General features: G+C 33.6%; 3 protein-coding genes across 4 annotated transcripts; 1 reads left to right on the top strand and 2 right to left on the bottom strand.

Annotated features, from left to right (window-relative positions):
- Positions 1 to 7,367: 7,367 nt before the first annotated feature.
- On the top strand, positions 7,368 to 12,594 carry LOC114418467 (protein NUCLEAR FUSION DEFECTIVE 4-like). Its single transcript, XM_028383829.1, has 3 exons — positions 7,368 to 7,732; positions 10,261 to 11,201; positions 11,715 to 12,594. The coding sequence occupies exons 1-3, from the start codon at positions 7,424 to 7,426 to the stop codon at positions 12,190 to 12,192; spliced, it is 1,728 nt and encodes a 575-aa protein (XP_028239630.1). The 5' UTR covers positions 7,368 to 7,423; the 3' UTR covers positions 12,193 to 12,594.
- A 19-nt stretch (positions 12,595 to 12,613) lies between these two features.
- Positions 12,614 to 14,217, bottom strand: LOC114418476. Its single transcript, XM_028383842.1, has one exon. It carries the CDS (start codon positions 14,181 to 14,183, stop codon positions 12,723 to 12,725), a length of 1,461 nt encoding a protein of 486 aa, XP_028239643.1. The 5' UTR covers positions 14,184 to 14,217; the 3' UTR covers positions 12,614 to 12,722.
- Positions 14,218 to 14,235: 18 nt separating this feature from the next.
- On the bottom strand, positions 14,236 to 20,111 carry LOC114418485 (probable serine/threonine-protein kinase PBL15). Of its 2 annotated transcripts, XM_028383862.1 has the most exons (6): positions 19,630 to 20,111; positions 16,940 to 17,075; positions 16,679 to 16,812; positions 16,445 to 16,568; positions 15,547 to 15,929; positions 14,236 to 14,338 (listed from the first exon to the last, which is right to left on the bottom strand). In XM_028383862.1, exons 1-6 carry the CDS (start codon positions 20,044 to 20,046, stop codon positions 14,270 to 14,272), a joined length of 1,263 nt encoding a protein of 420 aa, XP_028239663.1. In that variant the 5' UTR covers positions 20,047 to 20,111; the 3' UTR covers positions 14,236 to 14,269. The 2 variants fall into 2 exon arrangements, with proteins under 2 accessions (XP_028239663.1, XP_028239654.1); XM_028383853.1 differs by lacking the exon at positions 14,236 to 14,338 and having other exon boundaries at positions 15,322 to 15,929; positions 19,630 to 20,110.
- Positions 20,112 to 20,546: the final 435 nt, after the last annotated feature.

The raw sequence follows: 20,546 nt of genomic DNA, 5'->3' as shown, positions 1-20,546 counted from the left end.
GAATTAAGTTAAACTAAACTTTAAAATATTATCTAAACCTTAACAAAATGTATTTCAAATCTAAGATTTCAACCCTCATTTATTTATCTAATATATGTTTCTTTCTTAAGGCTCAGATTTTTTTTAAAAAAAATTTAAGTTTGGACTAAATTATTTTATTTTAAAAGCTCATTTTATAGCTATATATTTTTAAAGAGGTTGAAAATATATATTTAAAAAGACTAATGGACCTAAAATATGTTGGTCAATAGTGTGCAAGCCTTTAAATAAGTAATAACTATACAATATCAACTTTCAAAAATAAAAAATATAATATCAGCTTAAAAAAAACTATACAATATCAAAATATTATAGTAAAAATTTAATAATATAAAATAGTTAATAGCAAGGGATGCAAAATATCGCGAAAATAAAAATGGGGTCCCTGAGAATCACGAATAAGTACATGGCACGTGAAGTGTAGGACCTATTAGGACAAGCGGGATAGCATTGCCATATTCATTCAATTTCAGTAACATACAAGTTGGGGATGGAATGGATCACGTAATTTCATGGTAAAGGAGCCTAATACCTCACTCTCAACTTGCCTGTGGAATCTGAGTTTCAATTCAGAGAGAGGATTGAAGATCAAGTGGTTGGATTTTAATTTCAGAACTTCTCTCTTCATTTGAATCACATATTTTATTATTTCATCGAGTTTAAAATTAAAGATCCATTTGTGGCAGATATATATGTGACTTGTGCATATTCATTTGACATTTCTAATTATAATCCTTTTTTTTTTTGTTTTATACAAATATGTTGCCAAACGCTAAATGTGAGTTCCAGCAAAAAATTGAATCTTGATTCACTATGTTATGATGAATTAATCCTTTTTGCTAAAACTAATTCCGTTGGTTTTCCAAATACAATACAATTAGTACCGAATCAACTGATTACTTACTGATTGAACTATACCGGATATATGCTAAACATTTTTTTTATATACACTATCTCAATCATGTATTGTGATTAGTTCACATCTATTGTCCATGAAGTTTAAAAAACGAGCTAGTAAGGGACACAAGTTATTAGTTATTCGACAAAGTTCGAGGCTAGGATATGAAATAAAATACCTTTCTGTTTTGTTGATTGATAATGTGTTTTAAGGAACTGAAAACAACAGCACATGCATATACATGTGAAATTAAGATGGGAGAGAGTCAATTAATCTAAAGACAAGTTAAATGGCACACAGAATCTAAATTTGGAAATAAAAATGGACTTGAAATGAAAGAGAACAAATAAATTATGGCGGTGTTGTGCTTCTTGGCGGTTTATTTGTCTTCACTTCATTCCATAATTTGGAAGAGCTTTGATTATCTTTTGCTTTTTGTCTGTGTCTATATGGATACATAATATTAATGTGCATGCTGTGCTTCATGGTATGGACGTTTATTTTTTGGACAATCAGTTCATCACGTGAGATTGAGCTGGCCAAATTCATCCTTTTCTGCACCACCGCTCTAAACTCTTTTCATTATCTGAGGCCATTCTCATTAGCTAGCGAGGGTAATGTGTTTCTGCAGTCTCAGTTCACCACAGCTTCTCATTTTATGATTTACTATACAAGAGAAGAAGGAAAGAAAAATCTGAGTACATATTTTGTAGGTTTCTTGAATTTAAAACAAGAATGAAAAAATCAAGGCTTAATTACAAAATTTTCGCCCTTACTTTCATGATTTCATGAATTTTTTCCCTGTTTTTAAAATTTTGCAGATTTTGCTCTTTTGTTAAATAAACGTTCGTTTAGTTAGTTGACCCAGAATGTTGTTAGAGCAAGCTAGATACACATCTGTATATTAAGAGGAATAAGAGGAAGAATGAAGAGAATGCAAGATGAGAAAAAATAGGCTTCCTCATTAACGGTATGAAAGTCAATACAAGAAATGAGTTTATATACAACAACATATAGCTGGATGGTTACCCATATATATCTGGAACCATATTAACTAACTTTCAGATTTGGATTACACTCCAACATTTCCGCTTAATCCAAAACATTCAGCTGATTCTAAATTCAGTAAGGTTTTCAACTTCTCAAATCTTTCATATTTCAAAGGTTTGGTGAAAACATAAGCAACTTGGTCATTGGTGCTGCAATATACAAGCTCCAATCTTCCTTTACTTACTTGACCTCTAAGGAAATGATATTTATTTTTGATGTGCTTGCTTTTTCCATGATAAATTGGATTCTTTGACAAGCTAATGGTTGATTTATTGTCAACATACATTTGTACTAGCCTTTCATACTGTAATTTCATCTCTTCGAGCAGGGCTTCCAACCATAAACTTTGACAAGCAGCTTCAGCTGACCCTATATATTCAGCTTCACAAGAGGAGAGTGCCACTACACTTTGCTTCTTTGAACACCAGGATATTGGTGCATCCAGATACTTAAACAAGTACCCAAAGGTGCTTTTCCTCTCAACCTTATCACCACACCAGTCTGAATCAGAGTAGGCTTCAATGCATGATCTGTTTTGATCATTACCTATTGGAAACAATAAACCAAAATCATGTGTTCCCTTGATATACCTCAGGATATGCTTAGCTGCAGTCATGTGAAGAGCTCGAGGATTACCCATAAATCTGCTAAGCAATCCCACTCCATAACTAATGTCGGGTCTGTTGTTGCACAGGAATCTGAGTGAGCCAATAATCTGCTTGAACAATGTTGCATTAACCAGCTTTTCATATAGTTCTTCTGTTAATTTCAAGTTAGGCATCACGGATACTGGAGCTGTGTTGCAATTCTTCATATTAAAGTGTTTCAAAACCCCACCAGTATATTTTCTTTGGTGTAGGAAAATTCCCTTATGTGTATTGTTAACCGTTTGGAAAGTGTACCAAATGTCCAAGTAGTAAAGACTGGGAAGTTCGATATCGATTTCCACAAGAACTTTGTTTTGTATTTGTGTTGTATAATTTCCAATTTATAAGAAGAAAAGATAAGATGATGTATAAAAGATAAATTTAAAAGAGCTGAATATAAAATAATAACTATTAATAAAAAACAAAAGAAATAGTATGAAATTCAATGAGATGAGAATGTTAGGACCTAACATGTCTTATTTGCCTAAGATGTATTACTTTTTTTATTTTTTTCTTTATCAATCAGGTGAATTTATCCAACCCACATTTATTAGATTACTTGCCCCTGATGTCTCACGATGACAAGCTTATTTTACCTATTCATCTTTCAAATTTCTTTGCAAAGATTTAATAGATAAAATGCATGAAATTCTAATTCTAGATGTTTGCTTTAATGTATGATCATAATGCAATCACTCTATGTCTAACAATGATTTTATTAAGTATCCCTTCCTTTTAGTTCTATTAGAAATTACCCTTTGTCGAACGACTAATTCCTAAAACTGATGCATGCAAAACCTTCCTTGTGTTCCTATTAAGGATTACCCTCTGTCGAACACCTAACCCCCAAAATAATGCAAGGATGAATGATGCATGAAATTAAAAGTAAGAAAGGATAATAGAAAAGAAAACACTTGTGGCATTGATAAATATAAAGTATACAATACATCTTTTGGCTTTTTAGGTCTGTTAGGCCTTAACTAAGAGTTTATCCTCTCATAGCCATAAGGGGCCTTACACTAGAAGAGGGGTATAAGAACTAATGGAGGAGAAGGGATGGAAAAAGGGAATAGAAAATGATGAGAGAGAAGAGAGAATTCCGTAAAGGAGAGTTCTCAAGCTTTGGGTGTGTATTAGAGTGCTCTAAGACTCGATGTGTCTTTTCTCCTTGGTTTGACTCTCTTTTTATAGTTGTTGAAGTGAACTTGGATCTGCGTACTCGCGCTTAGCATGCTCTGCTCGCTTAGCGCGGGTGCCTGTATTCACACTTAGTTCATGCTGCTTGCTTAGCGAGGGTGTATGTATTCGCGCTTAGCGTGCTTCTCCCTCGCTTAACACCAATGCTTGTTTTTGCACTGAGCGCGTCCTGTGCGCTGAGCGTGTATTGGGCTAGGCCTTTTTCAACTTTTTGCTATTTTCTTCAGCTTTTAGGCTTTTAATCTCTCTTTTTTATATCTACAAGTCATGAATAGGAAAAACATCAGTTCTTAACAATTAAGAGTGAATAACTTCTAAATAATTATTTTTTAAAGATATTTTCACTCTATTTTCATTATAAAAAATAGTTCATATTTAGCAGTTATCATGTATGCATAAATTCAAAACCAAGGAAATAATGCAGGATTCAAAGGTCTGCCATGTCAAACTCTGACTTCATCTTTTCTTTGAATTGCTCGATTTCTTCATTCGCATCTCCTGTAATGATCAGATCATTCACATACAAGCATACAAATAGCAAGTTCTTGTGCTGAATTTCCTTTACATACACACCAAACTCTACTGTGCATTTCACAAATCCTTGTTTGCTAAGGAAATTGTTAATCAATCTGTTCCAAGCTCGAGGGGCCTGCTTGAGGCCATAAAGAATGGCTGCAAGATGTATACTTCTTCTTCTAGTGGCCCATTCAAAAAATCATATTTGACATCAAGCTGACATATGGTCCAATTTCTAGAACTGGCAACAACAATTACTAATCTGATTGTTTCCATTCTTGCAACTGGGGCATATACTTCTGTATAATCAATTCCTTGTTTCTGAAGGAATCCTTTTGCAACGAGCTTGGGTTTGTGTTTTGCAATTGAGTCATCTGTTTTGAGCTTTACTTTAAACACCCACCTCACATCAATTGAATGTTTATTATGTGGAAAATCAACCAGCTCCCAGGTTCTATTTTTCTCTATGGCATCCAACTCTTATTTCATAGTAGCCTTCCATTCTCTGATATCCAGGGTCTGCTTCCAGTGTACAGGTTCTATTTTTCTCTATGGCATCCAACTATTTTTTAATTATGTTGTGCCCAATTGCAAGACCCTCTTGTGCCATTAGCAAAGCCTATTGTATAACCTGATGACTATTTGTGTCTTTAGGTACAACTCTCATGTCCAATAATCTCTACATGGACGCTTACATTATTTGAATCGACTCTACATGAATATTAAATAAGGAATCACTGAACCACCATGGCTAACCAGCTTAAGCTCTACTTAGGGCTCATCAATCCAAACATGGCCAACTACGTGGTCCTTAATTATAGGATCAAAACAACGTCAAATCACTAGGGCCTCCTCCAAACAATAGTCTGATGATACAATCATCGGGGGATATCTATGGATATGCCTTAAGCTATGCTGCATGTTGTTGCTGTCGTCGAGGCTCTGCATCACGATGTGTTGATGCAATCACAAGTCAACGCCTGTTTGCCTTTGTGACATCACCCCTACCTCCAATGGGGTCTCGTCCAACAACATAGGAAGCTCCTTTCATGTGAGCCATCTAAAATGACCAAATAAAATTTTTAATTAGGAGAAAAAATAAATAAATTAAACAATAATCCAAGTTAATGATAAATTAAAATGGATAATTTTAATATTAAAAAAACTAAAACAATCCAAAGAAAATATGATTTTGTTGTGTTTCTCAACCTAGAACACAACGAAATTGTATTTGTAGGTAAAGAAATACAAAAAAAAAAAACATTTTTTCGTTGGGTTTTTTTTTTGTTTCAAAAAAACACACAACGAAAATACAACTTTATTGTATTCTGGGTTGAGAAATTCAACGAAATTGTATTTTTTGGGTTTAAGGTTATGGAAACACGACTTTGTAGTGTTTCTTAACCCATAACACAATGAAATCATGTTTTCGTTGAACTAAAAAACCAAAAAAAAAAACTTACCACCAAGAGCCTTGACGAAGAGATGATGCTCAGATGCTAAAACAGTGAAGGAAGAAGGGAGTTGGGCACACAAAGAGGAGGAAAAGGGAGAAGGGGCAGGGTGGAAAAGAAAAATGAAGGAGAATGGGAATGAGGTTGAGAAAAAGGGAAATTGGGTGAATGGGGAAGAAGGAAGGGAGGAAGGTGTGGGAAATTTTGACCTTTCACCCTCAATTTCAAAATTTGGTAGTGTCAATAGTAGGCTATAGTAACTGAAAAACTCATGTTGGATATTTCCTTTTTTTTTTTATAAAAGAAAAGGTAGTGCAACTTTATTGTAAAATAAGAAATGTGGAAAGTTTTTAATTATAGTATAAATATTAAATAATCACAAATCATTTTAAATGCAATTATTAAAATAATTATTGTAGACTTTTTTAGCAAATTATTATTATAAACATAATATTTTTTAATAAAATAATATTACTACTTTTTGCTGGAATTAGTATATTTAAATGAGTTTAAGTTATATGCACTACTAAAATAAAAAATTTAGAACAAATGTGTTTTCAATCTTTATATTGATGAATTTAATTCTTTAAAAAATGTGTACATTTCTTTTAAGAGATAATGATTTCTTAGAAAAGAGGAACTAATTCCACGTTTTTTTAATGGAATCAAATTTATCAATATGAAAGTATAGAAACTTTAATCATGTTGACCGAAAGTATAGGAGCTAAAAATATTTTTTTCTCAAAAATTTAACAATATGAACCAATAAAAAAATAATCATTGATGTAATTTTTAAGATATTATTTAAAAATTTAATTATCATATATGATAATTTGTAATTGCATAACAATATAAAAAAAAAAACTTTATACGGCATACTTTATTAATTATGTTTAAATTAAATTCTTGTAAAAAAATTATTGCATACTAAAAAATGTTAACAATACACTCTCAAACACATTCATTATTATTGTTTAGAATTAATTGAAATTCTCAAAATTTAGTTAGTTTCACTTATGATTTTATAATTTGTAATAATAAAATATGTGCTAGAAAAAATAGATAATAGTCAAAATACGTTGCAAGCACTCCTCTTATATATTAAAGGAAAATAGGCACTTCATGTCTGCCTTTGACAAATGAAATATATGTGGAAGGTTATAGGTGGTACGTAGGAAGAAAAAAAAAAGAAAGGAAGGTTATTGGTGGTTTATAACCGTTAGAGAATAAATATGAGAGAGATTTGAGAAGTTAAACTTGTTTCGTATATAGTGAATTGAATAAATGAATATGATTATTTTCTTTGAATTACATCCATACAGATAAATACATGTGTAATTATTAAGACTAGAATAAAGTAAGAAGATTACACCCAAAAAAAGAGAGTAAAATAAGAAGAAAACTAGGATAATTGGGATTACTGTTACTGTAGATTTTATACCCATTGATTGAGTGAGTTAATTTATTTGAAAAAAAAACAGTTTTTATTTAATTTTATTTTCCTGTAAAAAACAGGAATTTGTGTGGTTGTACGGTTCGTTTATAAGGGACCAATTCCATGCGACGTAGGAAGCCACGTAGAGATATATTCATAGCTAGTCGTGTACGCAAAACTCATATCCATGGCGGGGCAATCGCGGAAGTGGATGATTCTGGTGGCCACCATATGGATTCAGGCATTCACCGGCACCAATTTCGACTTCTCCGAGTACTCATCTTCCTTGAAGTCCCACCTCAACATCTCTCAGCTGCAACTCAACTACCTCGCCACCGCCAGCGACATGGGCAAGGTCTTCGGCTGGTCCTCCGGCCTAGCTCTCATGTACTTACCTCTCTCCCTCGTCTTGTTCATCGCCTCCTCCATTGGATTCATCGCCTACGGCCTCCAGTGGCTTGCCATCAAAAATCTCATCACCTTGCCTTATTATCTGGTGAGTCCCTCTATACATGCTTATCAAACTCTCTATAGACTCTATATACTCTCTTAAATAAAATCGAGTTTCCGAGTCAACGAGTCAGCAAATTAAAAAATTTAGACTAAGATGTAAGTTATTTTAGATTATTTTTTGTCTATTTATTGTTCAACATATATTCATATAGTGAGTTATTTTCAAATAAAAAAATTCTCATCTTTAATACCATCAAATTCTATTCTCTAATAACATCAAATCATCGATGGGAATGATTTACCACTATTATAACATCTACAAATTATTATCTAATAAGTGATACATTACTAGACTTAGTTATTTAAGTATTATGAAATTTATGATTTACTATTTTATTGTATTATATTATTGAAATATTTAATTGATATGTTATTTATAAATATTTTGTTATTATTTTTATATGCAGTGGATTCTTACAAATGAGTTGAGTATCCACGAGTTGAGCCTATGAAACTCTCACTAAATTTTCTTGAGTTGGATAACCTTACATGTATATATATACTCTCTTTTTTTCTTCCTTTGGTTTGCTATTACTGAATTCTCCGTTTTCTCTCCAATTCAAACACGGAACTTTGTCAAGGGGGGTTGGGTTTAATCACTTTAAACCAATTAAAAATCATCTTTGCTACACGATTTTAAATACAATTATTATTAAAAAAAAATAAACTTACTCATGTGATTGCATAATAGTGTATAAATTTGACAAGGTTTACTAAGTTGAGTAATCAATAATCATCAACAATAATTTGCGATAGCATTGAGGGTGTGCATTAGTATATATATAATTATTTCAACTTAACATGAATTTTGTCGTGCAAAATATTTCTATTCGGTTTGAGCAAAATTTTCACCGGTGAAAGATACTTGTCATTCTGAAAAAGACATGAATTGTCAATGCATTTTAAGTAGTTAGGAAGCAACTTGCCATTTTTGAATTCTGGAGGGAGTTGCGGTCAGTTTCTCGGGGTGGCCTTGTGGTCTAACATTCGTTACCCTACGAATTTTTTTCAAAAGAAAAAAATAGACAAATGTTTTTTGTTGATCAGATTCACGTAAAATTATGAATATTTTAAATAAAAGAAGTTATTTTGAATAGACATTTTGATCATTAATTACAATTTTCTAATATCTAATGTGTTTTTATTTTAAAATTTATGGACCTAAAGATTAATTTTTTTTAGTAATACCTATTCCGTTACGCTTATATTTTTCTTATTTAGTATTTTATATTTTATTTTAAAGGATAAAAAGTACTTATTCCGGCCAAAGACATTAAAACTAAAAGATTTCCTCGGGAGGGAGAGAGGAAAGTGTTTTTGAGGATGAGAAAAGTTTTTTATTTTTTTCGAAAATAGGATGAGGATAGTTATCATCATATTTTTTTTTATTAAATTTTACTAAATCCATATTACCAACTTTTCTCTTCATTAATTATTCTGGGTCCCCTTAGATATGGGGCGTTCGCTTTTGGAGCTTCTATCCATTTTTTCTCTTTTTGAGAAATTAGAATAGTTTGCCTGAATTATGCATTTTCCAAGTGCCACTGATTAATTTTTATACTTTTTTTTTTTTTAGTTTGAGTGGAAGAAAAAAATTTGATCATATCAAGTGTCAGCATTTTTTTTACTATTTATTCTTTTAAATTTTAATTTTAACAAAAAAATATATATTGTATCAATGAAACTTATTGAAGAGTCGGAATCTGCTATGATGATTTTTAATCACTACAGACAACCCATTCCCAAATTTCAAGATGTGTCTAATAAAAAATTGTAGTTTTCGCAAGTTTAAAAAGGTCGTTATACTATGTTAACTAGTATTTGAATGGATGACATACTTTCTGAAAAGGATAGAAGTTATGAGGCTATAAGTATCCTAATTAATTGCCTCCATAAATCTTTTATGCTATGTGTTGTTGTGTTTTGTACTTGTGGTCATGTTTTCTAGGCACATCCTTTTCATTTAGCAACTTTTCAACTGTATTTTCGTTCATTCTGCTGATCTCAGAGTGACCAAACTCCGAATTAATCAATTGATTATGGTTTCCAAACCCAACAGACGTGGTTCTTTTCCATACGCTACTAGATCATATAACACACACACAAAAAAAAAAGTTATCCATACAATAAATAGAACAATGATACTTACACAATAAAATATTCGCGAAAATGATAAATGACAAATGAAAACAACTTTTGCAAATTCTCTTTCAATTTAATTTCCACTTCAAAGCTTTTGCTTTTCCCCCAAGCTTTACAGTTTAAAATTTAAAGGACTGTTGGCAAGTGATAGTATGATGTAGTAAAGAAACATGCATAATGAGATTAAAGTAGTGGTTACTAGTGGTAATTACAGTATATATGGTTGATAACTGGAGAGTAATAAACCTAGCGAGGTGTAATATATCAAGTGTGATAGAAAATGTGTTACTAGTATTTCACATATACTAATTACAGAAAACTACTTATGTTTTTATTCAAGTTAATTAGCTTTTACTTTGTATGTGGCAGTTCTTTCTTCTGTGTCTGTTGAGTGGCTGTAGCATCTGTTGGTTCAACACAGTATGTTTTGTTCTCTGCATTAGGAATTTCCCAGTTAACAGACCCCTTGCATTATCACTCACTGTGAGTTTCAATGGTGTGAGTGCAGCACTCTACACACTTGCTGCGAATTCAATAGACCCTTCATCTGATGCATTGTACCTGCTCTTGAATGCCCTTGTTCCCCTTCTCACTTCCCTTGCAGCACTAGTCCCAATTCTTCTCCAACCCCCTTTAGACTCTCTCAATAGATCTCCAGAAGCTTCTCGCAGGAACTCAGTGATATTTCTAGTACTCAACTTCCTAGCCATTTTCACTGGCATTTACCTCCTTCTCTTTGGCTCATCAACTTCTGATGAATCCACGTCGAGGCTCTACTTTGGTGGTGCCATTTTGTTCCTCATATCCCCACTATGCATCCCTGGCACTATATATGCTCGAGATTGGTTTCACCATGCCATCCATTCCAGCTTTCGGATGGAAGGCTCCGGCTTCATTCTTGTCCATGTCGATGATCTTGAGCTGCATAAGGAACTCCTCACGCGTCAAAACAGCACTCTCAGTCTCAGCAATGGGGACGGTCATGGCCTGCTGAGTGAGAATGGATCCAAGTATAGAAGTCAGAGTGCAAAATCTAGTGATGTGTGTTGTGGCAAGATGTTTGGCCAGGATCAGTTGGCAATGCTAGGTGAAGAGCACACTGCTGCAGTGGTTGTCCAGAGGTTGGATTTCTGGCTCTATTATGTTACATACTTCTGTGGAGGCACAATAGGACTTGTTTACAGCAATAATCTGGGACAGATAGCTCAATCTTTAGGCCTCAGTTCAAGTATATCTACCCTTGTCACACTCTACTCGGCATTTTCCTTCTTTGGCCGCTTGCTTTCAGCTGTACCAGACTATATTAGAAAGTAAGTATTATCCTCGCCATTTATATATTGTATCATGTTTATGGAGCTTATTAATAAAGAATGTGTCATAAGGGGTATGTTAGAGGAGAAATAATTGTATCAGGCCAATCTCCACCTGATGTCTAACCACATTTTTTTTTTTCAATTTACAAGAAAGAATTAATAATGTGTCATGTGTAGATTGGTCAAGACTATAATAGGGTTCGACAAATCTCCACGTGATATGTAACCACATTATTTCAATTTACCGATAAGAGTTAATAGCATGTCACTTGGAGATTGGCCAGGACCTCATAGTCTCAGACTATGCAATAATTTCTTGTGCTAGAGATTATGTTTTAGCACTTCTAAAAACAAAATGCTACTGACACATTCTTTAACACATCATTTTGTTGGTTTTACATTTTATTTAATGAGTTCCACTTGGGATTCTATATTAGAAAAAGTGGGTTGCTAGTACTCCTATCTTAAGTAGAAAAGCACCTAAGATGATAGTATTTTTCCAAAATGCAGCAAGTTCTACTTTGCAAGGACCGGATGGCTAGCCATTGGACTTGTTCCAACCCCAGTTGCATTCATACTGCTTGCTGTATCAGACAGTGCCGCGGCACTTAAAACAGGCACTGCACTGATTGGTTTGAGTTCTGGCTTCATATTCGCGGCTGCTGTGGCAGTTACATCGGAGCTATTTGGACCCAACAGTGTGAGCGTCAATCACAACATTCTCATAACAAATATCCCCATTGGGTCGCTTCTGTTTGGTTTTCTGGCTGCGTTGATTTATGATGAGAATGCTTACAAAATCCCGGGAGAGTTAATGGCTGACACACTGGTGTGCATGGGAAGAAAGTGCTACTTCTGGACATTTGTCTGGTGGGGAGGAATGTCTGTCCTAGGACTATGTTCAAGTGTGTTGTTGTTCTTGAGAACCAAACACGCGTATGATCGTTTTGAGAGACACCGGATTTCAGCTCAATTGATTGTGTCTTAGATTTTAGCACAGGCCATGGAATTGTTGATACTTGAAGGTGGATGTATAGGGGTTATGATTTTGGAGGCAGAGCTGAAGCAAGGGAGAGTGAAGATTTTGTTTCTCTCTCCAGCAATGCACCAAACAGGAAAAACATGGAAGCTTTGGAAGCATGAGGTTTGAAGAAATATACAACAATGACCCTCTGGAACTTGAATGAGGTTTTGCCACCATGAGTTGGGTCAATGTGAGCAGATAAATATTCTGCTTTGTACATACTACATAGTTTTATGTTTTCTAATAGCTGCTGAAGAAGCAGAGGCAAGATGTATATATATGCTTGGAAGAGATTTATTTACAAATTTCTGCAACAATTTTTTTCTCTCCTTGTTTTGGGCAAAAACAAAAGCTATCACTTGAAAATTCAGGACTTATTGGGATACGAAATTATAATTACCAAAACAATATCTCGAATTGACAATTTTTTTTATAATTTTGATACAGTCGTGTCCGAATAAAAGAAGCAATGATAGAAAGAAAAAGATTAAACCTCAAGGATAGTTACAAAATCTATCTTCTTTTATGCATAGGAATAGTCTCTCATATGCCAACGCCATCTTTGTTGCAGTAAACATAGAAATTGCATATTCACGGCATGCCTTTCCCCTCCTTGCAAGCCTTTCCTTTCCTTCCTTCACCACTGCTTCGAGTGCCTCCAAGAGGGACTCCACATTGGGAGAGAACATGAAGCCAAATGCATCATCAACCACAACACTACCTTTGATGCTCGGAAACCTCGACGCCAAAAGTGGCTTCCCACTCATCATGGCTTCCATCATAGTAAGATCAAGCCCTTGTGGCCTAAGTGTAGGATTGACAAAAATGTCAATAGCATTATAGAATGCTCTTAGCATGGAAGGACTCATTGATCCAAGAACAAGAACATGGCTCCCTAAGTCCCTATACCGATTCTCCCACGGTCCTGAGCCAGCTACAATCAAATACACATTGGGGTACTTGGTTATTAGCATAGAGTATGCTTCGTGAAGGAGAGGGTGACCTTTGTCCTTCACCAATCTTCCAGCTACACCAAGCACTAAACTAGCATTGCTTGGAATGCCAATTTTGATTCTAAATTCCTTTCCCAATTCCACATCTTCTCTGAATTCATCCTTATCTACCCCATTGAGAATTACATGCACTCTTTTGTTGGGAATTTGGTACACATCTCTTAACATCTCACCACAACTATCACTAATGGCAACATGGTGTGCATATTTCCTGAAGAACCTTATCTCATTTAGAATCTTAGGGAGAACACCTTGTAAGCCTTTGTCGAAATTCGGGGATCTAGGCTCGTCTTGCGTACGAGCCAAGTCTTGGAAGATACTAGATTGCAAGCTTTCAAGAGCTATGCCATGCCATGAAACTGCAAGGTTCGGAAGTTCGCGAGCGAGCCAGTGAGGGAGTGCTACACTTTCTGAGTGAACAACATCGAATGGTTCTTTCTGGTTTTGTTCCAGAAACTGTTCCCATGCTTTGTTGTAGCGCCACTTACCCGGCTCCCCTTCATGACAATGGATATAAGGTGAAGAGGGTGCGTTAGCATCTGCTTCTTTGGTTGTGTCTGAAGAGAAGGTTGAAGTGGTTTCTTCTTGTGGGGGAGAGGTGAAGATATGAACCTTGTGGCCACGTTGAGCTAGAGCAGTGTGAAGGGTGTATGCATGGCGCTCCATGCCACCAGGAATGGTTCCAATAGGCCATTTTCTAGAGAAGACAGCGATTTTGAGAGGTACCGGTGAAGGGTTGTGTTCAAGAAATGGGAGTTTGTTCCATGCAAATTCGGCTAAACGAAGATCACCTGACCAGGTTTTGGAGAGGGTGGTGCTTGTGGTGGATGTTTGGAGGAGTAAGAATACTGGTATGGTGCAGAGGACAAGGAAGAAAAGGGTGATGAAGAAAGTTAAATTAGAAGGGGAACTGGACTTCTTGAATTTGTTGTTGAAGGCCATTTCTTAATGGGATTCTGAAATTTTGGACATGGATTTTATTTTTGTGTTTGAATTCTGTGGTCTCTGAGGTGGAAGTTAGATATTATCTATGGGGGGTAGAAAGGCACTAAGGCATGAATGCAATGAACCATGAGCGTTTGTTGGGATGGATTTTGCTTTAATTGCATTTCTCACGCCCCTTTTGAGGGAAAAAAGTGGATTCATGTGGCAAAGGTTTCGTAGGTTTGTGAATCAGAAACTGTATTTAGCATGCACACTACCCGTTCCAAAATGGACCTGAGAGAAATTGAGGATCATTATTAATATGCTGGATTCCTGGTTAAGTTTTGTCTTTTTTATGTAGAAAGAAAGAAACCACACCTTTGGTTAATTAGAAGTTTACAACTACTTAGTACTTTCTTCTTGTAATTTAGAACTACATGTTCTGTTGCCACACAAACTGAAGCAAAGTAGCTGGCCTAAGATATTTGAACACTAATTTTTCTACATTACTTGAATAGTAGATCGTGGTAAAAAAATGGGTAGGTCCTGTTTAACATTTAATTTGGTCATTTTAACTTTCTGTTATTATCACTCAAACAACCCTCTTAAAAAGCCTATTTTGATAATAGAAGTCAATTAGGATGGTTGGTTTGACGCATGTGCTTCCTGAAGGACCGCTGAGCACATTGAAGCTATTGCAATTGGCGTACATAATTTGAAAGGCTTACAATTTGGTCCCTTCTCACCATTAATGAAATATATTAATAGTAGTCAAATCATGTGACGTAATTGTAGGATTTGTTCAGTCCTAAAGCAGTTGAAAATTTACTCCTCTTACTGGCTTAGTGGTTTTCCTTCTCGAGCATGCATATAACTTTAAGTACATAGCAGCATTTACATGCTATTGGAATCTCCCTTGATCTGTAAATCACATGGTAAGGCTTTAACTTGAAGAAAAGAGTTATGTTCTCATGCTAAACCAACCACGTAATTTAGTGGCATTTTTTTTTCTCTGAAGATATCTTAACGACAATAAGATTTAAGGATGGATGAGGCAGCAAATATTTTAGAAAAAGATGGCTCGACCCATCTAGCTGATTGGTCTAAAAATCTAACTGATTTTCATTTTGATCATGGATTGAGAAGATTTCAGTTGTCAAAGGAAGATTTTAATTAATGTACACTCAATAGTTTATCTATATTGCATATATATTTTATACATTTAATTATGCACATATATAGGGTGGTTTGACAATTACTCTTAAACCACATGTTATAGTTAATTAAAAACCACTCTTGTAAAAAGTAGCAATCAAGTTTTTCTGCTAGGAACTGGTGAAGGTTGCTTGTGGTTTGCACCGGCTCTAGCTTTCACATTCACCTTATTATTGTTGGAGACTCTATTTTTGGTAGATTTTGGTGACACTGGCCAGTGTCCACTGGTAACAGCCATGTCCTTGTACTGTTGCAAGCCTTCAAGAGTTTCAACAATCGTTGGCATTCTTGGTCTGTCTTTAGGATTCAAACTTATGCATTGCAATGCCAAATGTGCCATCTCCTTTGCACCCTTCACAGAATATTGGCCTGAAAGCCTTGGATCCATAATGTACCTCAACCTCCTACTGCTACTCAAGTAAGGTTTAGACCAATCCACAAGGTTTTGCTCAGTTTTTGGTCTTGTCTTGTCTGTTGCTCTCCTTCCTGTAAGCAGTTCTAGCAGGACTACCCCGAAGCTATAGACATCACTTTTGGTGGTCAAGTGCCCTGTAAATTAACACTCATATGTTGCATTAAGATCAACAAACAATACCCAATTTGATAAGTCAGACCATATGATATAAACAATCTCCACGTGACATCTAATCATATTTTAATTTATAAAAAATAGTTAATGTGTAATATGAAGATTGTTCTTATCAATCTTCACATGACACATTATATTTTTTAATTTACAAAGAGTTAATAATTTGTCATGTGAAAATTAATCGAATCAATATTCACATGACATGTTATATATTTTTCAATTTACAAATAATTTATGTGATATGGAAATTTATCTTATCAATCTTTATGTGACATATAATATTTTTTTTATTTTTAAAAAGAATTAATAATATGTAGTAAGAAGATTGATCAAGATCCCATCATTTTCAATTATATAATAATTTTTTCCCGGATTAACACCTGCTATTGATTGAATTCCACCTTGGTTCTCATTATAGATGTAATAAAACATATGGCCAGGAAATAGGTGCAAATCACTGATTTATTAATCTTGCCTGTTGAGATGTATTCTGGGGCTGCATATCCATAAGTGCCCATGACTCTAGTCGAAACATGTGTGTTTGATCCCTCTGGCCCCATTTTTGCAAGTCCAAAATCTGACAATTTTGCCGTGAACTCCTATTTTAGACAAAAGCACATGATGCATAAGAGCTCTTTGGATTTAGTTTCTTGTGTTATTCTTCCGTTTTAACCAATAACAAGAGAATGGTTGGTAGTTAATTACGTACTGAATCAAGCAAAACATTGGAAGTCTTGAAGTCTCTATAAATGACTGGTTTCTCAGCTCCATGCAAGAAGGAAAGGCCTTTGGCAGCACCTGTTGCGATTTTTAATCTTGTTCCCCATGGCAGTGATGTTAGCCCTGCAATTACATTCAGTGGTTAACTGAGTAAGTTAAAAAAGAGATAAGTAGACAACAAATAGTTGCTAAATGAGGCTTTGTAGCATATGTTTCAAAGATAAAAATAAACAAGGATTTTGATGCATACTTCTGAAGAGGTGATTCTCCAAACTTCCTCGTGGCATGAATTCATAGACAAGTAGTCGTTCTTCATCTTCACAACAATATCCAATCAACTTAACCAAATTGGGGTGTCTTAGCTGCCCAAGAAAAATCACTTCTGCCTGCAACCCAATCAGATTATTCAATTGGCTCAGCCAAAAAAAAAAAAAGTCTACTTCTAATTTGTTATTATATTGTCTGTATAAAATTCTTTTTTGATTCTCTCTGTTATTAATAAACGATTTTTATATGAACTCTAGAAAAATTTTATGAATAACAATCTTATTTGCGAAAATTTTTTCTCTAATAATTATGCACGTGTGAAGATAAAAATTTTCATAGGACTAAAACTTACAATAGAGATAATTATAAGTGTCAAATCAATGATTTAACTTTTCTATATCCAGATTGAAAGAGAGAAAATTAAACAACTCAAAAAGAGGATGCTGGAATAAAAGTGCTTTTAACAATAATAGTTTAACTTTTTTATATCTAAATAGCAAGAGAGAAAATTGAAAAACTCAAAAAGATGGTGCTGGAATAAAACTGCTCTTAATAATAATGATTAAAAATTGCATGTGCATTTGTTCCCAAAACAAGAGTTTACAAAAGCACAAAAAAGCTTTTGCGCTGGCCTGTATTGGGTTCCAAAATCTCAGGCCCGTAGGTAGAAAAATGGGTTTGGGTCTTTAAAGGGAATATAAAATTTTAAAACGGCAATGGTTAAATATACCTCCCGTAGTTATTACATATACTTCCAAGTATTTTCCCATGGATTTCTGACATTTAATTTTTTTTTTATTAGTGGCAATGAGAGATGAGTATAAGGCAATTTACCATAATTCACATACTCTTCTAAATTTAGATTCTTTAGTTTTGACATCTAATGTGATCATTCTTGTCTCTCTATTTTAGTTTCTCTTAAATATAATAAAGGATTAACTAAGTTTTTAGTTTTTTAATTTTTTTGAAATTTAGTTTTTAGTCCTTAAATAAAAATCTGACTGATTAAGGTCCTTCAATTTTTTTTTCCATTAAGATTTTTAGTTTCTAAATTTTTGTTTGATCAGTCAAGATCCCTATATTTTTAGAAATTTCAGTTTTTAATCCATAAACAAAAGTTTGAACTCATTTTATTTGTTTGATGAGATTCAAGGATTAAAAATTGATTTTTTTTCAAGACTAAAATCCTTAATAAAAAAAAAGTTAAAAACTAGTCAAATTTTTGTTTAGGAACTAAAAATCAAATTTCGAAAAAATTTAGAAAACTTGACTAATCAAATTTTTGTTTAAGGACTAAAATCAAATTTAAAAAAAAAGTTTAGGGACTAAAAATTTAATTAACCCTATAATAAATAATATTTTTGCAAACTCTATTAGAATATCTCTAACTTAGGTGCTTAAATAAAGTACTTAAAGTTAAATAATGTTACATAACAATTTTTTTCATTAGAGTTAATGATTTAACCGTGTGTTGCTTAAGAGAATTACTTATATAAGTAATCGTTATTTAATTAATTATTATAAAAAAATAATTTTTTCAATCCTAAATTTAATATGACTCAAGTTAAGTACTAACTCTTACAACTTTAGTATTTATTAATTTTTTATATAAATTTTTAAATCTATATGATATTAAAGGTTCACAATTTTAAAATAAACAATTTATTTAAAGAATTTTAAATCTTACAGCATATTTTATTTCACCTTTCTTGTTAAGTAATTGACTCGCACCCATCCTCCAAGAATCAAAATAATATAGTAAGTTATTTTTGCCCTAAAGTAGTGCGTGTCAATATTAAAGTATTCTAAGTTACAAAATTGCCTGACTTTTCTCTTTAGATACCCCCAATCAAATGGGTTGATGGGGCGTTTAGTCCACTCCCACTAGTTGGATCACGCTCATCGTAATTAAAAATTAATTGCGAAGATTCTAATTCTAACAACTACGACAAAAGTAAACGACCCTGATAATGACTAGTAAATTTAATTGCATCAATAAAAGGCCTTTCCTCAAATCTCTATTGTTATGAAGCATAAGAACTTAAGCAGCAACCAATACTCGATCACATATATGCATGAGTTTTTAATTTTTTTTTACTGTGACCACGTATGCAATCATGCATAATACAATAATAAACTTAAAAATCTAATTCTGATATAACTCATCTCCTCTTAATATATTATGATCAACTTGATTTCTAAATATTTTTGTCTTATTACTTCCGCTATAAATTGAGATTATTAGAGTGGGTAAAGGTCACAACCTTTACAGCTAATTCTTAAATTGTTACAGTACGTACTCTTCATTCCATATTAATATATGAAAGGAAACCAAACAAATAAACATAAAAAAAAAATGTAAAATTCAATAAAAAATTCAACTCATGTCATTGAAAACTATTAATTTTTATAATAATTAATTATTTTAAAAAGAATTTATCTATAATGCATCGATTTATATATATATATATATATATATATATATATATATATATATATATATATATATATATACACGATAATATTATTGTTTTTACAATAATAATTTCTAGTTAACTAATTTGTATAAATGCAGTGTGAAAATTATCTTAATTTAAAAGTCATATATAAGATAATTTCTAATGGTTGATTTATCAAAATTAAACACAATAAAGAATGATATGTGACACTTACAAGCCATTCACGGTGTCCTTGTAATCCTTCAATGTCAAGAAGCTTAACTGCAACAGGCTGTGCCTTCAAACCCAGCCTCAAATTGTCATCTATGTAACCCTTATGCACTGTTCCAAAGCCACCTTCACCCAGCAAGAAATTGCTAGAAAAATTCTGAGTTATCGCACGCAGCTCACTCAGCTGAAAATCAAACAAATCCGAGCCAAAAGACTGTGCAAGATCCTCGTTGATTCGCGTCGACGACGAACGGCTGAGATCGGAGAAAGAGAGCCTCCTGAATGATGGCAAAGGTGCAATGTTCTTTGACAAATCTGAACGTGATGGCTTGCACCTGCTGAAGTTCTTAAAGATGGTTTGGTCCTCTGTGGAGCAGCAATTTGCCGTGAAGGGTCTCCATGGCTTTGATGGCTGCTTCATTTTTCTAGCAAAAGTTGGAGTTAGGGTGCTGTGGGAACGGGTTGTGTGAAATATAAGTACGACCAAGATCATATAATATAGTAATATGTACTATAAAGTTTTTTACTATGTGATAGAGACGGAGGAAAAGATATTCTTTCTTCAACTGCTCTAACCACTCTAGTAATTTTTGGGGGCATTATATGTTGTCAAGTTTATTAACTTATATACGTTAATGTTTTGTTCTTTAATTTGGCATCTATGTGGTGTCTTCATGCACAATACACCAATGTCTTTTTGCCTTTTGGTACGTAGTATTAGGTCCACGCCAGACACGTACCTGTACCTTTTGCCTTGCCTTACCTAAGTGGAGGCAGTAACGTAACGAGCTAGGACTAGCTAGAAAATTAAAACTATTTAGTGTATTTTGCATTTTGGCTACGATAAATTTTGCTTTATATCTAGCTTTGTATTAGTGTCTGAATTAATACGCTATTGGTCTCCTTATATGAAGCAGTAAA

The sequence above is a fragment of the Glycine soja genome, chromosome 1, assembly GCF_004193775.1.
Source record: "Glycine soja cultivar W05 chromosome 1, ASM419377v2, whole genome shotgun sequence".
Lineage (NCBI taxonomy): Eukaryota > Viridiplantae > Streptophyta > Magnoliopsida > Fabales > Fabaceae > Glycine > Glycine soja.
The sequence above is the reverse complement of the archived record's forward strand: the minus strand, read 5'-3'. Positions and strand labels throughout refer to the sequence as shown.